This window comes from Enhydra lutris, unplaced genomic scaffold, assembly GCF_002288905.1.
Source record: "Enhydra lutris kenyoni isolate GAN:26980312 unplaced genomic scaffold, ASM228890v2 scaffoldscaffold24, whole genome shotgun sequence".
Lineage (NCBI taxonomy): Eukaryota > Metazoa > Chordata > Mammalia > Carnivora > Mustelidae > Enhydra > Enhydra lutris.
The window spans coordinates 9714597-9731878 of NW_019154108.1; the positions used below are offsets into that span (position 1 = coordinate 9714597).

General features: G+C 37.4%; 1 protein-coding gene across 1 annotated transcript in view; it reads left to right on the forward strand.

The window, feature by feature from the left end:
• The window catches only part of LOC111150638 (catsper channel auxiliary subunit epsilon), a 142644-nt gene that overhangs the window by 23451 nt on the left and 101911 nt on the right, over window positions 1-17282 (forward strand). The window contains exons 7-8 of the mRNA XM_022508125.1: window positions 1063-1133; window positions 9959-9983. Of these exons, the coding sequence (XP_022363833.1) occupies window positions 1063-1133; window positions 9959-9983 (96 nt within the window). The remainder of the gene's footprint in view (window positions 1-1062; window positions 1134-9958; window positions 9984-17282) is intronic.

Sequence of the window (17282 nt, forward strand, 5' to 3'; positions counted from 1 at the left end):
GTGTGGGGGTTGGTTTCCATGCGGACTGTTTCTGACATCAGCGGAGTATCCTACAAGTCAGAGTTCTGGCATTTTCTGCATGGAGTAACTTCACATCCTACCAGTCAAGGGCTCAGTCCCACAAGACTGCCCCACTTCACATGCCAATTGCAAGTTCCAGTTTGTTACCTGACTGACTGGCTACAAACCGAGGTTCCCACAACCTTGTCTTCATGTTCAATAATGTGCTAGAACAGCACACGGAGCTCAGGGAAAAATTTATCAGTTACAATAATAAATAAATAATAAATATTATAAATATAAATATAATAAACCATTGACTGGTTATAATAATAAACGATATGATAAAGGATACAAATGAACAGCCAGAAAGGAGGTGCCTAAGGCAAGGTCTGGAAAGGCCCTGAGCACAGGAGTTTCTGGCCCGTGGAGTTGGGCTGTGTCAACCTGCCAGTGGACGTGTTTACCAACCTGGAAGCACTCTGATTTTTATGGGGGCTTCATCCCATAAGCATGATCAATGATTAACTCATTTTCTAGTTCCTCTCCCCTCTCCAGAGGGTGGGAGGTTGAGCTAAAAGTTCCAAGCTTCTAATGATGGTGTGGCCTTCGTAGGGACCAGTTCCCATCCAGGAGCCCACCCAGGGTTGCCTCATTAGAACAAAAGAAAGCTCTATGTCAGACCCTCCTGTCATTCGGGAGATTATAAGAACTGTAGGACCTATGCATCAGGCACTGGAGTCAAAGACTGAATATTAACAGGAACCGGGTGAAAAGACCCATATATACATGTTTCATTATTTCACAAAGACAAATATAACAGAAACAATACGCTAAATTTGTCACTCATGATAGTAAATTCTTAATTACAGAGAGTAGCTAAAGAATAGAACTAGTATTATATGAATATTCATAAGTTCCATTCTGAAATTTGTTCATTATACTTCCTCTGATCTTAGATATTTAATTTAGTTCCTCTGTGACTCCTATGCCTGTATCCAAATGTGTATTTATTTTAAAGTTACATTTATATATCTTAGCTTATTTTCCATTTTCTTTCAGGATTCAGAAGAAGAACGCAATTTGTCTGTGGACAGTTCCCATATATGTTTCCTGTGGTATTTTAAAGTTATGTAAGTAATGTAACGTAATACTGAATACAAAGCTTTTTAAGAGTATTTAGCTTTGCGTGTCTGGATGGCTCAGTCAGTTAAGCATCTGCCTTCCTCATGATCCTAGGGTCATGGGATTGAGTGCCAAGTTGGGCTCCCTGCTCAATAGGGAGTCTCCTTCTCCCTCTGCCCCTGCCCCTGCTCGTGCTCTCTCTCTCTCTCAGTCTCTGTCTCAAATAAATAAAATATTTTTTTTAAAAGAGTGTTTAGCTTTAACTTTGAATTAACCACAAATGGATTATCTGCATTATTATTTTCATGTAAGCTTTTCATTCACCAATCAAGATATCCTCAAATAAGATGCCAAACTACTGTTGGGGAATAAACATGAAAAGTAACAGTAGAAACCACCATTTGAACATTACAATTCTAATGTTCAGACTTTATGTAAATTATTTCTTTCAATTTTCATAACAAACACACGGCTGTAAGTATTATTATTGTTATTTTATAAATGAGGAAAAGTGAGCTTGGATAGGTTAAATAATTTGTATAAAAATATACAGCTACTAAAAGATAGCACTGGGATTTGACTCTGTTTTTTAGGCTACCGGGCTCTTCGATTTTCATTATATACATCCTGTTCCAAAAGGATGCTCTTTGTTTTGGATAGTTTCTCAAACTCATTTTAACATGAGAGTGAGTGAACAAAACTAAAAAGGGAAAACTGGCACAAGGGAAGATAATTAACTGCATTACAAAATTGTTTGACAACTTAAAAGCATCCGTGAATCCAAATATTTTTCACTGTCAAAGTCAAGGCAATATCTTGTATAGAACAATATCCTGTATAGAATACAAACAACTGTCTTACGTGTCCCGGCTCTCCAGAAGACTGTGATGTGTCTATTTCTTTTTGTCTACCCAACTTTCTTTCCTTTGGGAGAACCATCCCTCCCCTATCCTGTGATAAATTAATTTTGTGTGATTTATATGGTACTAACTCCACACACTCACGTTTCCGGGGCCGCAGTGATTCGGTGAGGATTGACACATGACCCAGGCAGAATCAGTCAGGATACTCTTGTCTTCAAGAAAGCATAGTTGTTGCTGATGGTTGTCTTGGTTCACATGGTCCCTTAAAGTCAGATAGCTCTGCAGTTTCTATGCACTTTTTGGATCCACATCCTGATAACTAGATTTTAGCAGGCTGGTCCAGGGGTACACAGTTAGCCATTCCCCTCCGAATTACTTCCACCTTCCCTGAGTCTTACCAAGAAGCAAGGGCTAGGTCTCTGCTATTCCAGAAACTGGCAGACTTCTGTCCTTGTTGTGGGTTTCAGAAATGCCAATTACCAGCTTTCTCCTATGGATTTTGAAACAACTGGGATATAGACAATGGAAAATATGGAGATAAAAATTCCTGGTACAGCTGAACTAGAGAATAGAACCTGCTTTTCTGGCCAAATGGGCTATTTTCTGCTTCCCCCAGGTAGGGACCATGGGGACCATCAGAAAAGAGAATCTGCCAAAAAAAAAAAAAAAAAAAAGCATTTATAGCCAGTTTCCCACATCTCCAATCTCACACATACTGAGCCCCAAGAGCTGGTGAAAGAGATAGGCCTCCAGATTACCCTGATCTGGTTATGGATTGTGAAAGCAAAATCCAAAGCCAAGAAGAGAGAACTCAGTGGGAGCTAAGTGTTTTCCTATTACATAGGTGGTAGAAATGTTCATAGTCTGTCGCCTGTAAAAATACCATTTAAAGAATAAAATGAAACTAGTACCCAGGTAGTCATCACACAAGTCAAGAAATAGAACATGATGGGAACCCTAAAATCTGTTACTTAGAAATGCAGAGGGGCACCTGGGTGGCATAGTGGGTTAAAGCCTCTGCCTTTGGCTCGGGTCATGATCCCAGGATCCTGGGATCTAGCCCCATCGGGCTCTCTGCTCAGCAGGGAGCCTGCTTCCTTCTCTCTCTCTGTCTGCCTCTCTGACTACTTGTGATCTCTGTCTGTCAAATAAATAAATAAAATCTTAAAAAAAGAAAGAAAGAAAGAAAGAAAGAAAGAAAGAAAGAAAGAAATGCAGAATCTGGGGCTTCATTCCCAAGCTCCTAAATCATTATGTGCATTTTAACAAGATCCTATAGACATTGTATGTACATTACTGCTTAGGACGTACCACTCTAATGCACATAAATGAAACTTTCTCTAGGATATAGACCTACAGGTAGAACTGACTAAAAGTAGGATATGCATTTGCTCAGCTTTACTAGTTAGTGCCCAATTTCTTTTTGAAAAGATAGTTCTAATCTACCCTCCACCAGCTGTGGATAGAAGTTGCCATTGTGCCATTTTCTCACCAACTCTTAATATAATCTGACTTTTTAATTTGTCAGTCTGGTAGGTGTGAAATTATGCCATTGTGCTTTTTTGCATTTCCCTGATAACTATCGAGCATATTTTCAGTTATTCATGAGGAATTTTTCTTCCCTTTCTGTTAAATGAACATTTTTACCCATTTTTGAGTTATTTTTATGTTTCATAATAATTTATAAGATTTCATTGCATTTTAATTACTAGGACATTATCTATACATTTCAACATCTATCTTGAAAGAATTTTATCCTAGTTTATGCAACTTTTCACTTCTTATGACTCTACTGATAACTAATATCCTTCCTGTTGTAGAACTTATCAACTCTTAACCTTAATGTGTTTGTGAATTTTTAAATCAATTTAAGAAATCTTTTCCTCCAAGTTTGTAAAAATAGACTTCTACGTTGTTTTCTGAAAGTTCTTAATCCATCTGGAATTAGTTTTTTGCGTATGCTTTGAAATAGGGATCCAATTTTATGTTTTTGTCATGAATAATTGATTCTACCAGACCCAGTTATTGAATAAGGTATTTACCAGTAATGCCTACTTTGTCATAGATCAGTTTTCTATGAATGCAGGTTTCTTCCCAGCTGGCTATGCTACTTAAATCAATACTACATTATCTTTATTACTATGGTTTCATTTGCAAATCTCGATAAGAGGCAGTGCAAGTACCGGACTCTGAACCTAACTCTTGACCTTCTTCAGGCATCTCTTAGCTATGTACTGGGCCCATTTTAACTGCCTGTGAATTTTTAGAATTGGTTTATCAAATTCCACAAAAACTTTAGTAGGGATTTTTATAATTTGTCTAAATATTTTAATCAATTTGAAGAGTCTTTCAACTCAAGAATAATATATAACTTCCATTTATTTAGGTCTTTTTACATGTCTGCTAATAAAATTTTATAGTTTTTCATGTAAGTGCCTGGACATCTTTATTAGACTTATTCCAAGATGCTTTATAATTTTGTTGCTATTATACTCAATTTTTTATTTAAAGTTGCATTTTCTAACCAGACCTTCCTGTTGTATAGAACACAACTTACTTTTGAATATTAATTTTTGTATTCCACAGCCTTGCTAAATTCTTATATTAATTCTAATAATTTATTTATATATTCTCTTAGAATTTTTACAAATCACATCACCTGCAAATAATGGTGGTTTTGTTTATCCCTTTCCAATAACTATGCTTTTTCTTTCTTTCTTCTTAAAAATATTCTATTTATTTATTTGACAGAGAGAGACAAAGCAAGAGAGGGAACACAGGAGGGGGAGTGGGAGAGGGAGAAACAGGGTTCCCATTGAGCAGGGAGACTGATGCAGGGCTCAATCCTAGGACCCTGGAATCAAGACCTGAGCTGAAGGCTGACGCCTAACGACTGAGGCACCCAAGTGCCCCTGATTTTTGTTATTTCTATTTTTCTGCTAACTTTGGGCTGTTTGTTCTAACCATTCTGACAGATGTGAGGCAATCTCATTGTGGTTTTGATTTGCATTTCCCTGATGATTAATGGTGTTGGACATCTTTTCATGTCTCCATTGGCCATCCATATGTCTTCTTTGGAAATATATCTATTTGGGTCCTCTGCTCATTTTTTAATGGGATTATTTGGATTTTTATGGTGTTGAGTTGTTTAATATTTTGGATATTACTGTTTGTATTGCTTTGTATATTTTGGTTATTACTGTTACTGAACATATCATTTGCAGATATCTTCTATTATTCAGTAGGCTGCCTTCTTATTTTGTTGATGGTTTCCTTTGCTGTGTCAAAGCTTTTTACTTTGATGTAATCTCAATAGTTTTATTTTTGCTTTTATCTCCCTCAACTAAGGAGATATATCTATGAAAATGTTTTACTGCTGATAAGAAAGAAATTACTATCTGTGTTTTCTTTTAGGAGTTTTATAGTTTCAAGTCTCACATTTAGGTCTTTAATCCATTTTGAGTTTATTTTTGTGCATGGTATAAGAAAGTGGTCCAGTTTCATTCCTTTACCTGTAGCTGTCTGGTTTTCCCAGCACTATTTGTTGAAGAGATTATCCTTTCTGCATTGTATATTTTAACACCCTAAAATAAATATGAAATATTTATTCTCCAAAATAATTGACCATAAAAGCATGGGTTTATTTCTAGGCTGTCTGTTCTGTTCTATTGCTCTGTGTGTCTATTTTTGTGCCAGTACCATACTGTATTGATTACTACAGCTTTGTAGTATATCTTGAAATCTAGAATTGTGATACCTCCAGCTTTGCTCTTCTATCTCAAGATTGCTTTGCATATTTGGAGTCTTTTGTGGTTCCACACAAATTTTAGGATTGTTTGTTCTAGTTCTGTGGAAAACATTGTTGGTATTTTGATGGTGATTCCACTAAATCTGTAGATTGCTTTGGGTAGTGTAGACATTTTAACAATATTGGTTCTCCCAATCCATGAATATGGACTACCTTTCCATGTATTTGTGTCCTCTTCAATCTCTTTCAATAGTGTTTTACAGTTTGCAGAGCATAGGTCTTTCCCCTCCTTGGTTAAGTTTATTCCTAGATATTTTATTATTTTTGGTTGTAATTATAAATGGGATTATTTTCTTAATTTTTCTTTCAGCTGTCTCATTATTATTGTTTAGAAATGCAACATATTTCTGTATATTAATTTTGTATCCTGAAACTTTACTGAATTCATTTATCAGGTCTAGTACTTTTGGGTGGAGTCTTTAGGGTTTACTATATGTAGTGTCATATCATCTGGAAATATTGACAGTTTTACTTCTTCTTTGCTGATTTGTATGCCTTTGATCTCTTTTTCTTGTCTGATTGTTGTGCCCAGGACTTCTAGTACTCTGTTGAATAAAAGCAATGAGAGTGGACATCCTTGTCTTGTTCCTGACCTTGGAGGGAAAGCTTTCAGTTTTTCACCATTGAGTATGACATTAGCTATGGGTTTGTCATAAATGGCCTTTATTATGCTGAGGTATGTTCCCCCTAAATCTACTTTGTTGAGAGTTTTTATCATAAATGAATGTTATGCTTTGTCAAATGCTTTTTCTGCATCAGTTGAGATGATGATATGGTTTTTATCATTTCTCTTGTTAATGTGATATGTAATGTTGATTGATTTGTGAATACTGAACCACCCTTGCATCCCAGGATAAATTCTACTTGATCATGGTGAATAATTTTTTAAATGTATTATTGGATTTGTTAGTTGAGAATTTTTAAATCTGTGAGCAGAGATATTGGCCTGTAGTTCTCTTTTGTCTTCATCTGCTTTGGTATCAGGGCAGTGCTGGCCTTGAATGCATTTGAACACTTTTCTTCCTTTACTATTTTTTGGAATAGTTTGAGAAAAATAGCTATTACTTCTTTAAATGTTTGGTAGAATTTACCATGAGGTACCGTGAATTTACTGTGAAGCTATCGGTCCTGGACTTTTGTCTTTTGGGAGTTTTTTTAATTATAGATTCAATTTCAGTGTAGTAATTGGTATGTTGAAATTGTCTATTTCTTCTTGATTCAGTTTTGGAAAGGTTATGTTTTTAGGAATTTATCCATTCTAGGTTGTCCAATTTGTTGGCATATAATTTTTCCTAATATTCTCTTATAATTCTTTGTATTTCTTTGATACTGGTTGTTAATTCTCTTCCTATATTTCTGATTTTCAGTTCTCTCTCTCTCCTTCTCTCTCCCTCCATGTATGTGTGTGTGTCTGTCTCTTCTTTTGATGACTCCAGCTAAAGGCTTATCAATTTGGTTGATCTTTTCAAAGAACCAGCTCCTGGTTTTATTATCTATTCTATTGGTTTTTTAGTCTTGATTTTATTTATTTCTGCTCTAATATTAATATTTTCTTTCTTTTACTGGCTTTGTGCTTTGTATTTCTTTTTCTAGGTCCTTTAGGTGTAAGGTTAGCATGTTTATTCGGCATCTTTCTTATTTTTTTGAGTTAGGTCTGTTAGAACAGATTTTGCTTCATCCCAAAGATTTTGGACCATTGTATTTTCATTTTTATTTGTCTCCTTCTATTTTTTAATTTCCTCTTTGATTTCTTTATTGAAACATTTATTGTTCAGTAGTATATTATTTAGCTTCCATGTATTTGTGTCCTTTCTGGATTTTTTTCTTGTGATTCATTTCTAGTTTCATACATACCACTGTGATCAGGAAAAATGCACGATATGATTTCAGTCTTTTTTAATTTATTGGGACTTGATTTGCTGTCTAACATGTGATCTATTTTGTAAAATGTGCAATAGGCTCTTGAAAAGAATGGGTATTCTGCTGTTTTGGAATGGAATGTTCTGAACATCTGTTAGATCCATCTGGTTTAATGTGTCATTCAAAGCCACTGTTTTCTTGTTGCTTTTCTGTCTCTGTGATCTACCCATGGATGTAAGTGAGGTGCCAAGGTCTCCTTCTGTCCCTGTGTTACTGTCAGTTTCTTCCTTTATGTCTGTTAATAGTTGCTTTCTGTACTTAGGTGCTCTCATATTGGGTGCATAAATATTAACAATTGTTATATCCTCTTTTTGCATTGTATCCTCTATCATGATGCCATGTCCTTCTTTCTCTCTTGTTAGTCTTTGTATTTTCTTTTTTAAGATTTTACTTATTTATTTGACACAAAGAAAGAGATTGAGCAAGTACAAACAGGGGGAGCAGCAGGCAGAGGGAGAGGGAGAAACAAACTCCCTGCCAAGCAGAGACCCCAACTCGGGGATCGATCCCAGGACACTGGGATTGTGGCATGAGCCAAAGGGAGACACTTAACTGACTGAGCCACCCAGGCGCCCCTTGTTAGTCTTTGTTTTAAAGTCTATTTTGTTTGATGTAAGTACTGCCACCTCAGCTTTCTTTTTCCATTTGCATGATAAATGTTTTTCCATCCCCTCACTTTCAGTCTGCATGTGTCTAGACGTCTAAAGTGAGTCTACTGTAGGCAGCATATAGATGCATCTTACCTTTTTATCTTTTCAGTCCCCCTATGTCTTTTGACACCAATGATTGGAGCACTTTTTTTTTTTTTTAACATTTAAAGTAACTATTGATAGGTGTGTACTTACTGCCAGCTTATTACTTATTTTATGGTAGTTTTTGTAGTTCCTCTTGGTTCCTTCCTTTTTCTTTTGCTCAATCCCCCTGTTGTTTGATGGCTTTCCTTAGCAATGTGCTTGGATCCCATTCTCTTCATTATTGTGTGTCTATTAAAGGTTTTTGATTTGTGGTTGCCACCATTAGGTTCGCCATTACCAGGCACTTCAGGGATGTCTCCTGTGTGGGTCGTGTGTGCCCAACTATTGTGGCTGAGCCACATTTGCCTTCAGTCCAGTCAGCTGCATTGGCCCACTTTTGCCTTTTGTGGGTGTACCCAGCGGGACTTAGGCCCTATGCTATCCCTTGTCCCTTAGGACCAATCTGGAGCCACTGTGGGCTTGCGGTTTGGTAGTTTCAGAAGTCAGAGTGGATGTCTGCCCTCAGCTGTGGTCTCATCAACCTACAGGACACCCACCCTGCCTTGTCCCGAGAGGCCTTCATTGGTGGGTGGGTCTGGCAGTTAGACCAGCTGCCTGCCTCCTTTCCATTTGCTAGGGCTGCTCCCTCACCAGCCTGCAGGGTGCTCTCCCTGCCTGTCCCTTGGCAGGCTCTTGTTGGTGGGTGAACTTGACAATGAGACTCAAAAGTTTGCCCCCAGTCTTTTTGCGGGTGCTGCAGTCACACTGAACTGCAGGGCTCTCTTCCTGTGCTGCCCCTGAGAGTGTTTTGTTGGTAAGTGGAGGCACAGTCAGAATGGATGCCTTCCCCCAGTACGTGTGCTGGCGATGCAGTGACGGTGACCGGTAGGGCACTCATTCTACACCGCCAACTACAAGGTTCAGCTGGGACTATGGGAACGTGTGTGTGTGGGCGGGGAGTTAATCTTCCTCTCTCCCCAAGAGTGGAGTCACTTTGGAAAGCCACTTGTCCCTGCCAAGACTGCTTTTGCAAGGTTTGTTGGGGCAGGAGCCACTTTGAAGGGACGCCAAGTGGGGTGGGCGGGATGGGGTGGAGACTCAGAAGAACGTGGAGACAGAGCACGCAGTGTTAGCAACATATGTGGATTGTGTTCGGTGGTGCAGTGGTTGGGGGGTGCGGGGAAATGGTGCCTACCAGCTCTTTTGTTCTTGGAGAAGTCTCCTGAAGATCCTCCCTGCCCCTCCAGCATACATTCGGAGGTTAGTAAATAAATCCACCGTATACCTCAGGCCCTTTCCAAATTGCTGCTTCTAGGTTGTATCGTGGCTGGGTTATTGATTATGCTGGCTGTTTAAGGGTGGGGATTCCCTTTCCTATTGCCCTCTGGCTCTCCTGGAGCTAAGCCCCCTGATTTTTATAATATTCAGAGGTAAGCCCTGCTGATTATAAAATATTTAATATTTAGTGTGCTGTTTACTAAAATATGATTCCTCTTTTTCCCCAACAGAAATTTCTTCCACAATTTAACCCAGGTAAAACATTTTTTAAAAATTTTATATATCCTTCATATATCACTACTATATTATTTCCTTCTAATCATTCATGTTTCCCACAAGGAGAATTTTCCAAACTAATTTTCAACAAAAGAAGCTTAGAGTGCAGTGATACTTCAGATATGGTTTGAGGACCCCTAGAGCTCCACAGACCTTTTCAGGAGATCCATGAGGTTCTACCCTTTTCCACCTACATATCTGTGTGAGGATAGATTTTCTCCATATGCTTCCACCAAAACAACATATACCAACAGCTTGAATTGGGAACACAGATGATAATTCAGCTGTCTTCTATTAAATATAAAACCATTTTTCTAATTTTTTTGTTTTGTAAAATAGTTATTTTTCATAAAAATATATATCATGTTAACACTTATGGGTTTATTTTGGCTTTTAAAATAAGTACCTTCCAATCTTCTCAGTTTTAATTTGTACCTGGTAACATGGTAAGTACTGATAGATCTAACCCACATAAAACAAAAGCTCTGTGAGACTCTCAATAATTTTTAAGGGTCTTGAGATCGAAAAGTTCTAATATCTGATCTGGAGACTCTTACCCATAGGAAATAAACTGAGGGTTGTTGGAAGGGAGGTGGGTAGGAGGATGGGGTAATTGCATGATGGGCATTAAGAATGTGCTGTGGGTATGATGAGGGTGATGTGATGAGCACTAAGTGCTATACACAACTGATTAATTATTAAACTCTACATGTGAAGCTAATGATGTACTCTATGTTGGCTAATTGAATTTAAATTTTTAAAAAATCTGGTCCAAGGGTGGAAGCTGGCAGTGGAGTAGGAGGACCCTAGGCTTGTCTCTTTCCATGAGTACAACTAGATACTATCAAGTTATCCTAAATACACCAGAACTTGACCTGAAGACTGGCAGAATAAACTCTACAACTATAGGTGGAGAAGTCACACTGAAGAAGTTAGGAAGTACAGAGATGCAGTTTGGGAGAGAAACAGATCATGGCCACTGTGGAAGGGAGGGAAGGGTGAGAGCTAAACTAGCACACAGGGGAGCACACGGGAAAAATGAATCCAATACCAGTTGGCTTGGAAAGTAAGGAGGGCTGAATATTGTGAGTTCTTGCAACCAGCAGGGATTAAAGCCTAGAGTTTTAAAGGCCAGTGAGCTTGACTGGGATACAGCCCAGAGAGTACTGCACTGTGCTTGGGAAGAAGCCAGACAAACAACTAGCTGACACACAGCATGGAAACAGTGATGAAGAAGCACCTGCAGCACACACTGGGAAGGTGTGAGTCCCAGAGAGGCAGCACTCATGGAGAGACACCTCTGGGAACAAAGGAATTGGCCGAAACCATTTCCCTATCCTGACCCTCAGTTTAAGCACAGGGCTACCTGCAGGAACCAGTGCAGTGCCAACATTTGCTAACTTACTTGTGTCTATAAAACCCTAACCCCCACACACACTGCAGTGAAACCACCCATCTGAAACATGCTTGCCCAGTCCCAGTGCAGCAGGCCATCTCCCAGAAGACTGCCCAAACCCCTGCTCACACCATACTTCCCACTGTGGGAGTTTGGCCAAGCCTCTGTTCTGCCAGCAGTGGCAACAAGTCTCATTTCACAAACAGACCAAAGCACACCTAGTTAAAACATGCCACATTAAGTCCTGGGACCAAACACTGCAAAGAGAGACTCTGCAGATAACTGGCCTGAAGGATAAAGCAGCCAGAATGAAACAGCAGAGTACATGTAGCACATATTGGAGACACTCCCAGAAGTGCCAGGCCCTGGGGAACAAGGGACATTACATGGCAGGGCACTACAGGACCTCTTCTTCATAAGGCCATTACCATCAAGAATAGGAGACATAGCTAATGTTTCTAACACAGAGAAACGGACTCAGAGATATAGACAAAATGAGAAGACAGAGAAATTTATCCCAAATGAAAGAACAGGACAATGCCACAGCCAGAGAGCTAAGTGAAACAGATATAAGTAACATGCTTTGGTAGAAAATGTAAAGCACTGATCTTAAGATTACCTCAGAAGAGTAGAAGACATGAATGAGACCTTTAACACAGAGATAAGAAAAAACATAGAAGAGAGAGAGGGCATGATAAAATGAGAAACATGCTTCATGGAATGAACAGAGGTTAGAAGAAGGAGAGGAATGAATTAGTAACCCAGAAGACAGAATGATGGAAAGTAATCAAGGTGAACATAAGAGATAAAAAAGAATTAAGCAAAACAAGAATAGAGTTAAGGAACTCAGTGACTCAATAAAACATAGTAACATTCATATGATAGGAGTCCCAGGAGAGGAGAGAAAATGGATTAGAAAATTTATTTGGAGAAATAATAGCTGAAACTTCCCTAATCTGCAGAAGGAAACAGATATCCATTTCCGGGAGACACAGAGAACCCCCATCAAAATCAATAAAACCAGACACACACCAATACATATTGTAATTGAACTGGCAAAATATAGTGATAAAGAAAAAAATTTTAAAGCAGCAAGACAAAAAAAGACAGTAACTTACCAGGGAAAACCCATAAGGCTAGCAGGAAATTTTTCAGCAGAAACGTTCCAAGCCAGAAGGAAGTGGCAATGGGAAAAATCTGCAGCTGAGAATACTCTTATCCAGCAAGGTTATCTTTCAGAAAAGGAGAAGAGATAGTTTCCCAGACAAACAAAAACTAAAGGAGTTCATGACCACTAAATCAGCACTGCAAGAAATATTAAAGAGGACACTTTGAATGGAAAGGAAAGACCAAAAGTGACAGTATAAAGATAGGAATCACAAAACCAGTAAAAATGAATATTTCAGTAAAAAAAAGTCAAGGAATTCACAAAATTGAAGTATGTGAAATATAACAACATATATCTAAAATGTGGGGAGGAGGAGAGTAATGAATGGGTTCAAACTTTAATGACCATGAACTTAACATAGACTCTTACATGAAGAAGAGGTTATATACAAACCTAGTGGAAACCACAAATCAAAAACCACTAATAAATTTACAAAGAATAAATAGAAAGAAATCTATACATGCCACTAAAAAAAAAATCAACAAATCATGAAAAAGGGAAAGGAAAGGATCAGAGAAAATCTTCAGAAACAATCACAAAGCAGATAATAAAATGATAATATCTATCAATAATTATTTTGAATGTAAAGGGACTAAATGCTTCAATGCAAAGATGTAGGGGTGACAGAATATATAAAAAACCAACACCCACCTACATGCTGCCTACAAAAGACTCAATATAAGTACCAATACTTATATTGGACAAAATAGACTTTAACCAAAGAGTGTAACAAGAGACAAAGAAGGACACTACATTTTAATAAAGAGGACAAGCCAACAAGAAAATATAACAATTGTAAATATGTATACATCCAACACAGAAGCATCCAGTTAATAACAAACATAAAGGAACTAATTGATAATACATTAATAGTAGGAGACTTTAACACCCCACTTACATCAATGGACAGATCATGTAAACAGAAAATCAACAAGGAAACAATGGCTTTGCATGATACGTTGGGCCAGATGGACCTAACAGATATATTGAAAGCATTCCATTCTAAAATAGTGATTGAAAATTTACTATAAAGACAGTAAAATAATAATAACTATCATAATAAGTAAACCTCCTGGTATAATGAAGCCTCCATAAAACCCCAGAGGACAGGGTTCAGAGGGCTTCCTAGTTGGTGATCACATGGATAGTCGGCAAGAGTGAACACCAAGAGAGGACATGGAAACTCCTCACCCTTTTCCTGTGCCTTGCCCTCTGCATCTTTTCCATCTGGCTGTTCTTAAGCTACATCCTTTTATAAAAGCCAGTAATCTATGAATTTCTCTTCAACTTCTGGATCATCCCTGACTCCTGCATCCAGGGAAATGTTGAGGAGGACTCTTGACCAAGAGCCTGCATGAGTAAGGAATTCCCCAAAGAGAAGCTAAAGACAAGGTCGTTGCTTTGGCTTCCTGATTCTTCCCTCAGCCTGAACTGGGAAGTAATTCACAAGGGAGAAGTGAAAACAGCACCTTATCTCTGGCTTCCTGTTTTTTATTTCCTTGCACTCCAGTATGTGGTTTCTGAGAGTGAGGAAGTAGAAGCTGGCAAAACTATTGTCTGAGTTACAGCCTCAGAGCCACTTCCCTGAAGCACACAGAAGTGACCTGGCAACACTTCAAGGTTTCAGCCACAGGCCCTGCCATGGAAGCACGACACAGGATACTGATTCCCCTGCCTCTTGCTGTTATTCCCATCCCAGGGAGTTGTGTCTGCTGTCCTCTGCTCAGCCCCCCAGCAGGTGCCTCAACAGCAAAGTCCCTGGGCAGACACAGGCCCACAACATGCATTTATATACATAATTTTTTAATTAACATAGTTTAAATAGTACTTTTGTCCTAGCGTGTGAAAAATAAATAAATAAACCTTCCAATAGCAGATCAAGATAGTTGAATGAGTCCATGTGTCCATGTGCACTCTTATCCCAAATCCAGCTGATGTTATAGAATTTCTTATTAAAGCTATAACTGGAACAGTGAAAAAAAAGCAAGAGAGTGTTTATTATTGGATAATTTTAATATAGGAAATAGAGAGAAAATTCTAGAAGTAGAATACATATTACAGACCCAAATAATACAGAATAACCTCCATCTCACTCAAAACAAAGAGATGCCTTTAGAAAATATGTGTGGAGAATGTGAGTCTACACATTTACATCAACATAGGTGCATTTGTGTCAGAAATAATTAAAGAATCTAAAGCCAGAGTTATAACATTGACTTTGGAACTATGAGTGTTAGAAGATAAGCCCTAGATAGGGGTGATGTTTTATTGTATATATGGGGATAGAAAATGAAGGCCTCTAACCTATGAGAGAAGGAGGAGCTGAAACTAGTCTCCCTACATTTCACTAGGGTTTATAAAATATCTGTAAAGTGTGAAAGAGTAAAGTTCCACTCACAGGCTTAGAGTAATTCCAAAGAAATGATATATCCTCTGAGGGCTATAAATTCATTAGGTGTTAGCTACATGAAGTGTCACGTGGATGTTCAAGTTTAGTAGCCCAAGAGTCTGAAGAACATAAAGCCAAGTAATAAACACAAAATGCAAGCAGTGAAATACATAGGGTCCAGGCAGAGGTGACTGCAAAACTCTTTTCCATAACCCAGAGCATATAAGATTCTCATAGAAGACAGTCCCTCTGAAAATAACCTCAAAGTAAAAGGTATAAACCAGGGTGCCTGGGTGGCTCAGTGGGTTGGGCCTCTGCCTTTGGCTGGGGTCATAATCTCAGGGTCCTGGGATTGGGTCCCACGTCAGACTCTCTGCTCAGCGGGAAGCCTGCTTCCCTTCCTCTCCCTCTGCCTGTCTCTCTGCCTAGTTGTGATCTCTCTCTGTTGAATAAATAAATAAAATCTTTTTTTTTTTTTTAAAAAGGGTATAAACCACAAAAACAGTCTGGAATAGACACATAAAAATCGAGAAAGTTCATACTATTGAAAGCTAGAAATGAGAACCATCTGAAAGACTACTAAATCCTAAATAAGCATTGACAATCAAAACTTTTCAGTAATGATTTTTTTTTAAACAAAATAAGATGAAAAAGCTAGCCAACAAAACAGTGGAAAATGAAGGGGGATTTGGGTTTAAATTTGTTTAAGGTCCTTATAAGCATTCAGGATAGGGATACTGGATTAACTTTAGCCTACATTAAATATGCATGTAAAAATGTAAGATTGTCCATTAAAATAATAGAAATAATTATGTTTCTTAAAAAGTAGAGCTCTGGAAGAAGAAATTTTAAAACACTAATAATTTAATAGAAGGTAATGAAACATGAAATAAAGAAAAATTAAAACATAGAATATAGAGCCCTAAAGATAAGATTTTTTTAAATCATTTAAATTAAATTAGTAATCAAAATTGTGATTGGATTAAATTTACCCATTAAATGACAAAAACTCCAGAAATCTGATTTTAATAAAAGTTACACAGTTAAAACAAAGAGTAACACAAAATTTGGAAAGAAAAGGATGCAAACAGGTTAATACTATCAAACTGGGGTGATGATATGAATGTCAAATAAAAGATAGGTGAAGCCCCAAAACTTTAAAAGGCATAAAGAGGGAAACTATTTCATGACAACAGAAAAATCTATGAAGAGGAAAATAATATCATCTGTACTTAACAATATAGTCTCACCTGATCATAAAGAAGATAGAAATTTCCCTCAATTCATTTCCTGAATCTAACACTACTTTAAAACAAAAGGCAGGCAAAGAGAAAGTTAGGAAGGGAGGGAGGGAAGGAAGTGTAGACCAATATCCTTGTGTATATAGGTGCAAAAATTCTACACAAATATTAGCAAATAGAATCCAGCAATATATTAAAAGAATGCATTGAAAAAGGCCAGTATCTTCCAGAATGCAACATTGATTCAATACCAAGAAAGCGGAAGACAATATCCATTCCATCAACACAATAAAGAAGGAAATAAATGATCACATAGTAAATTTAAAAAATGAATAGGAATTCCCAATGAAAACACCAATCAAATCAGGAACTGGACAGATGTGCTCAGTATCATCATTATTATTTAACATTGTCTTAAACATAATAGTGTAAGTAATAAGACAAGAAAAGATGTACAATATTACAAATTTATACTGGCAATAAAGACTATCAAATACTTATGAATAAATTTAACAAGAAAGACACAGAATCTGTAGCAAGAGCCACTCTCAATTTTTGTTGAATGAGGGACACTGGGTGATGTATGGAACTATTGAATTACTATATTGTACACCTAGAGAATATTATTCAGGCCTTATAAGAGTTGACACTGGAGAATTTCAATGATGTATATATTTTCATAAGAAAAAGAGCATGTGGGAAGTGTGTATAATATGATCCAGTTTTGTTTTTAAAACTCTTAAAATGTCTCTTTTAAAAAATACATAAATGTAAATGCCTCTTTAAAAAAGAGTAAATATGTAAATATGTATACATGTCTGCAGACACATAGTGTGGAGAAAAATATGAAGGATACATACTACTTGTTTAAATCAAGTTACATAGATTGAGAGAGTCTTAATAGGTGAAGAAAATATAAGGAGAAATAAAACCCTGCTATAAAAACCATGGAAGGAGGGAAGGAAAGAAAGAAGAGAGGGAAGGCAGAATTACATAGGGACAATACAGAATTAAGGCAAACAGGTGAAATAGGATAAATAGGAATGTCCTATAGCAATAAAAGGAATGAAATCTTCATATATGT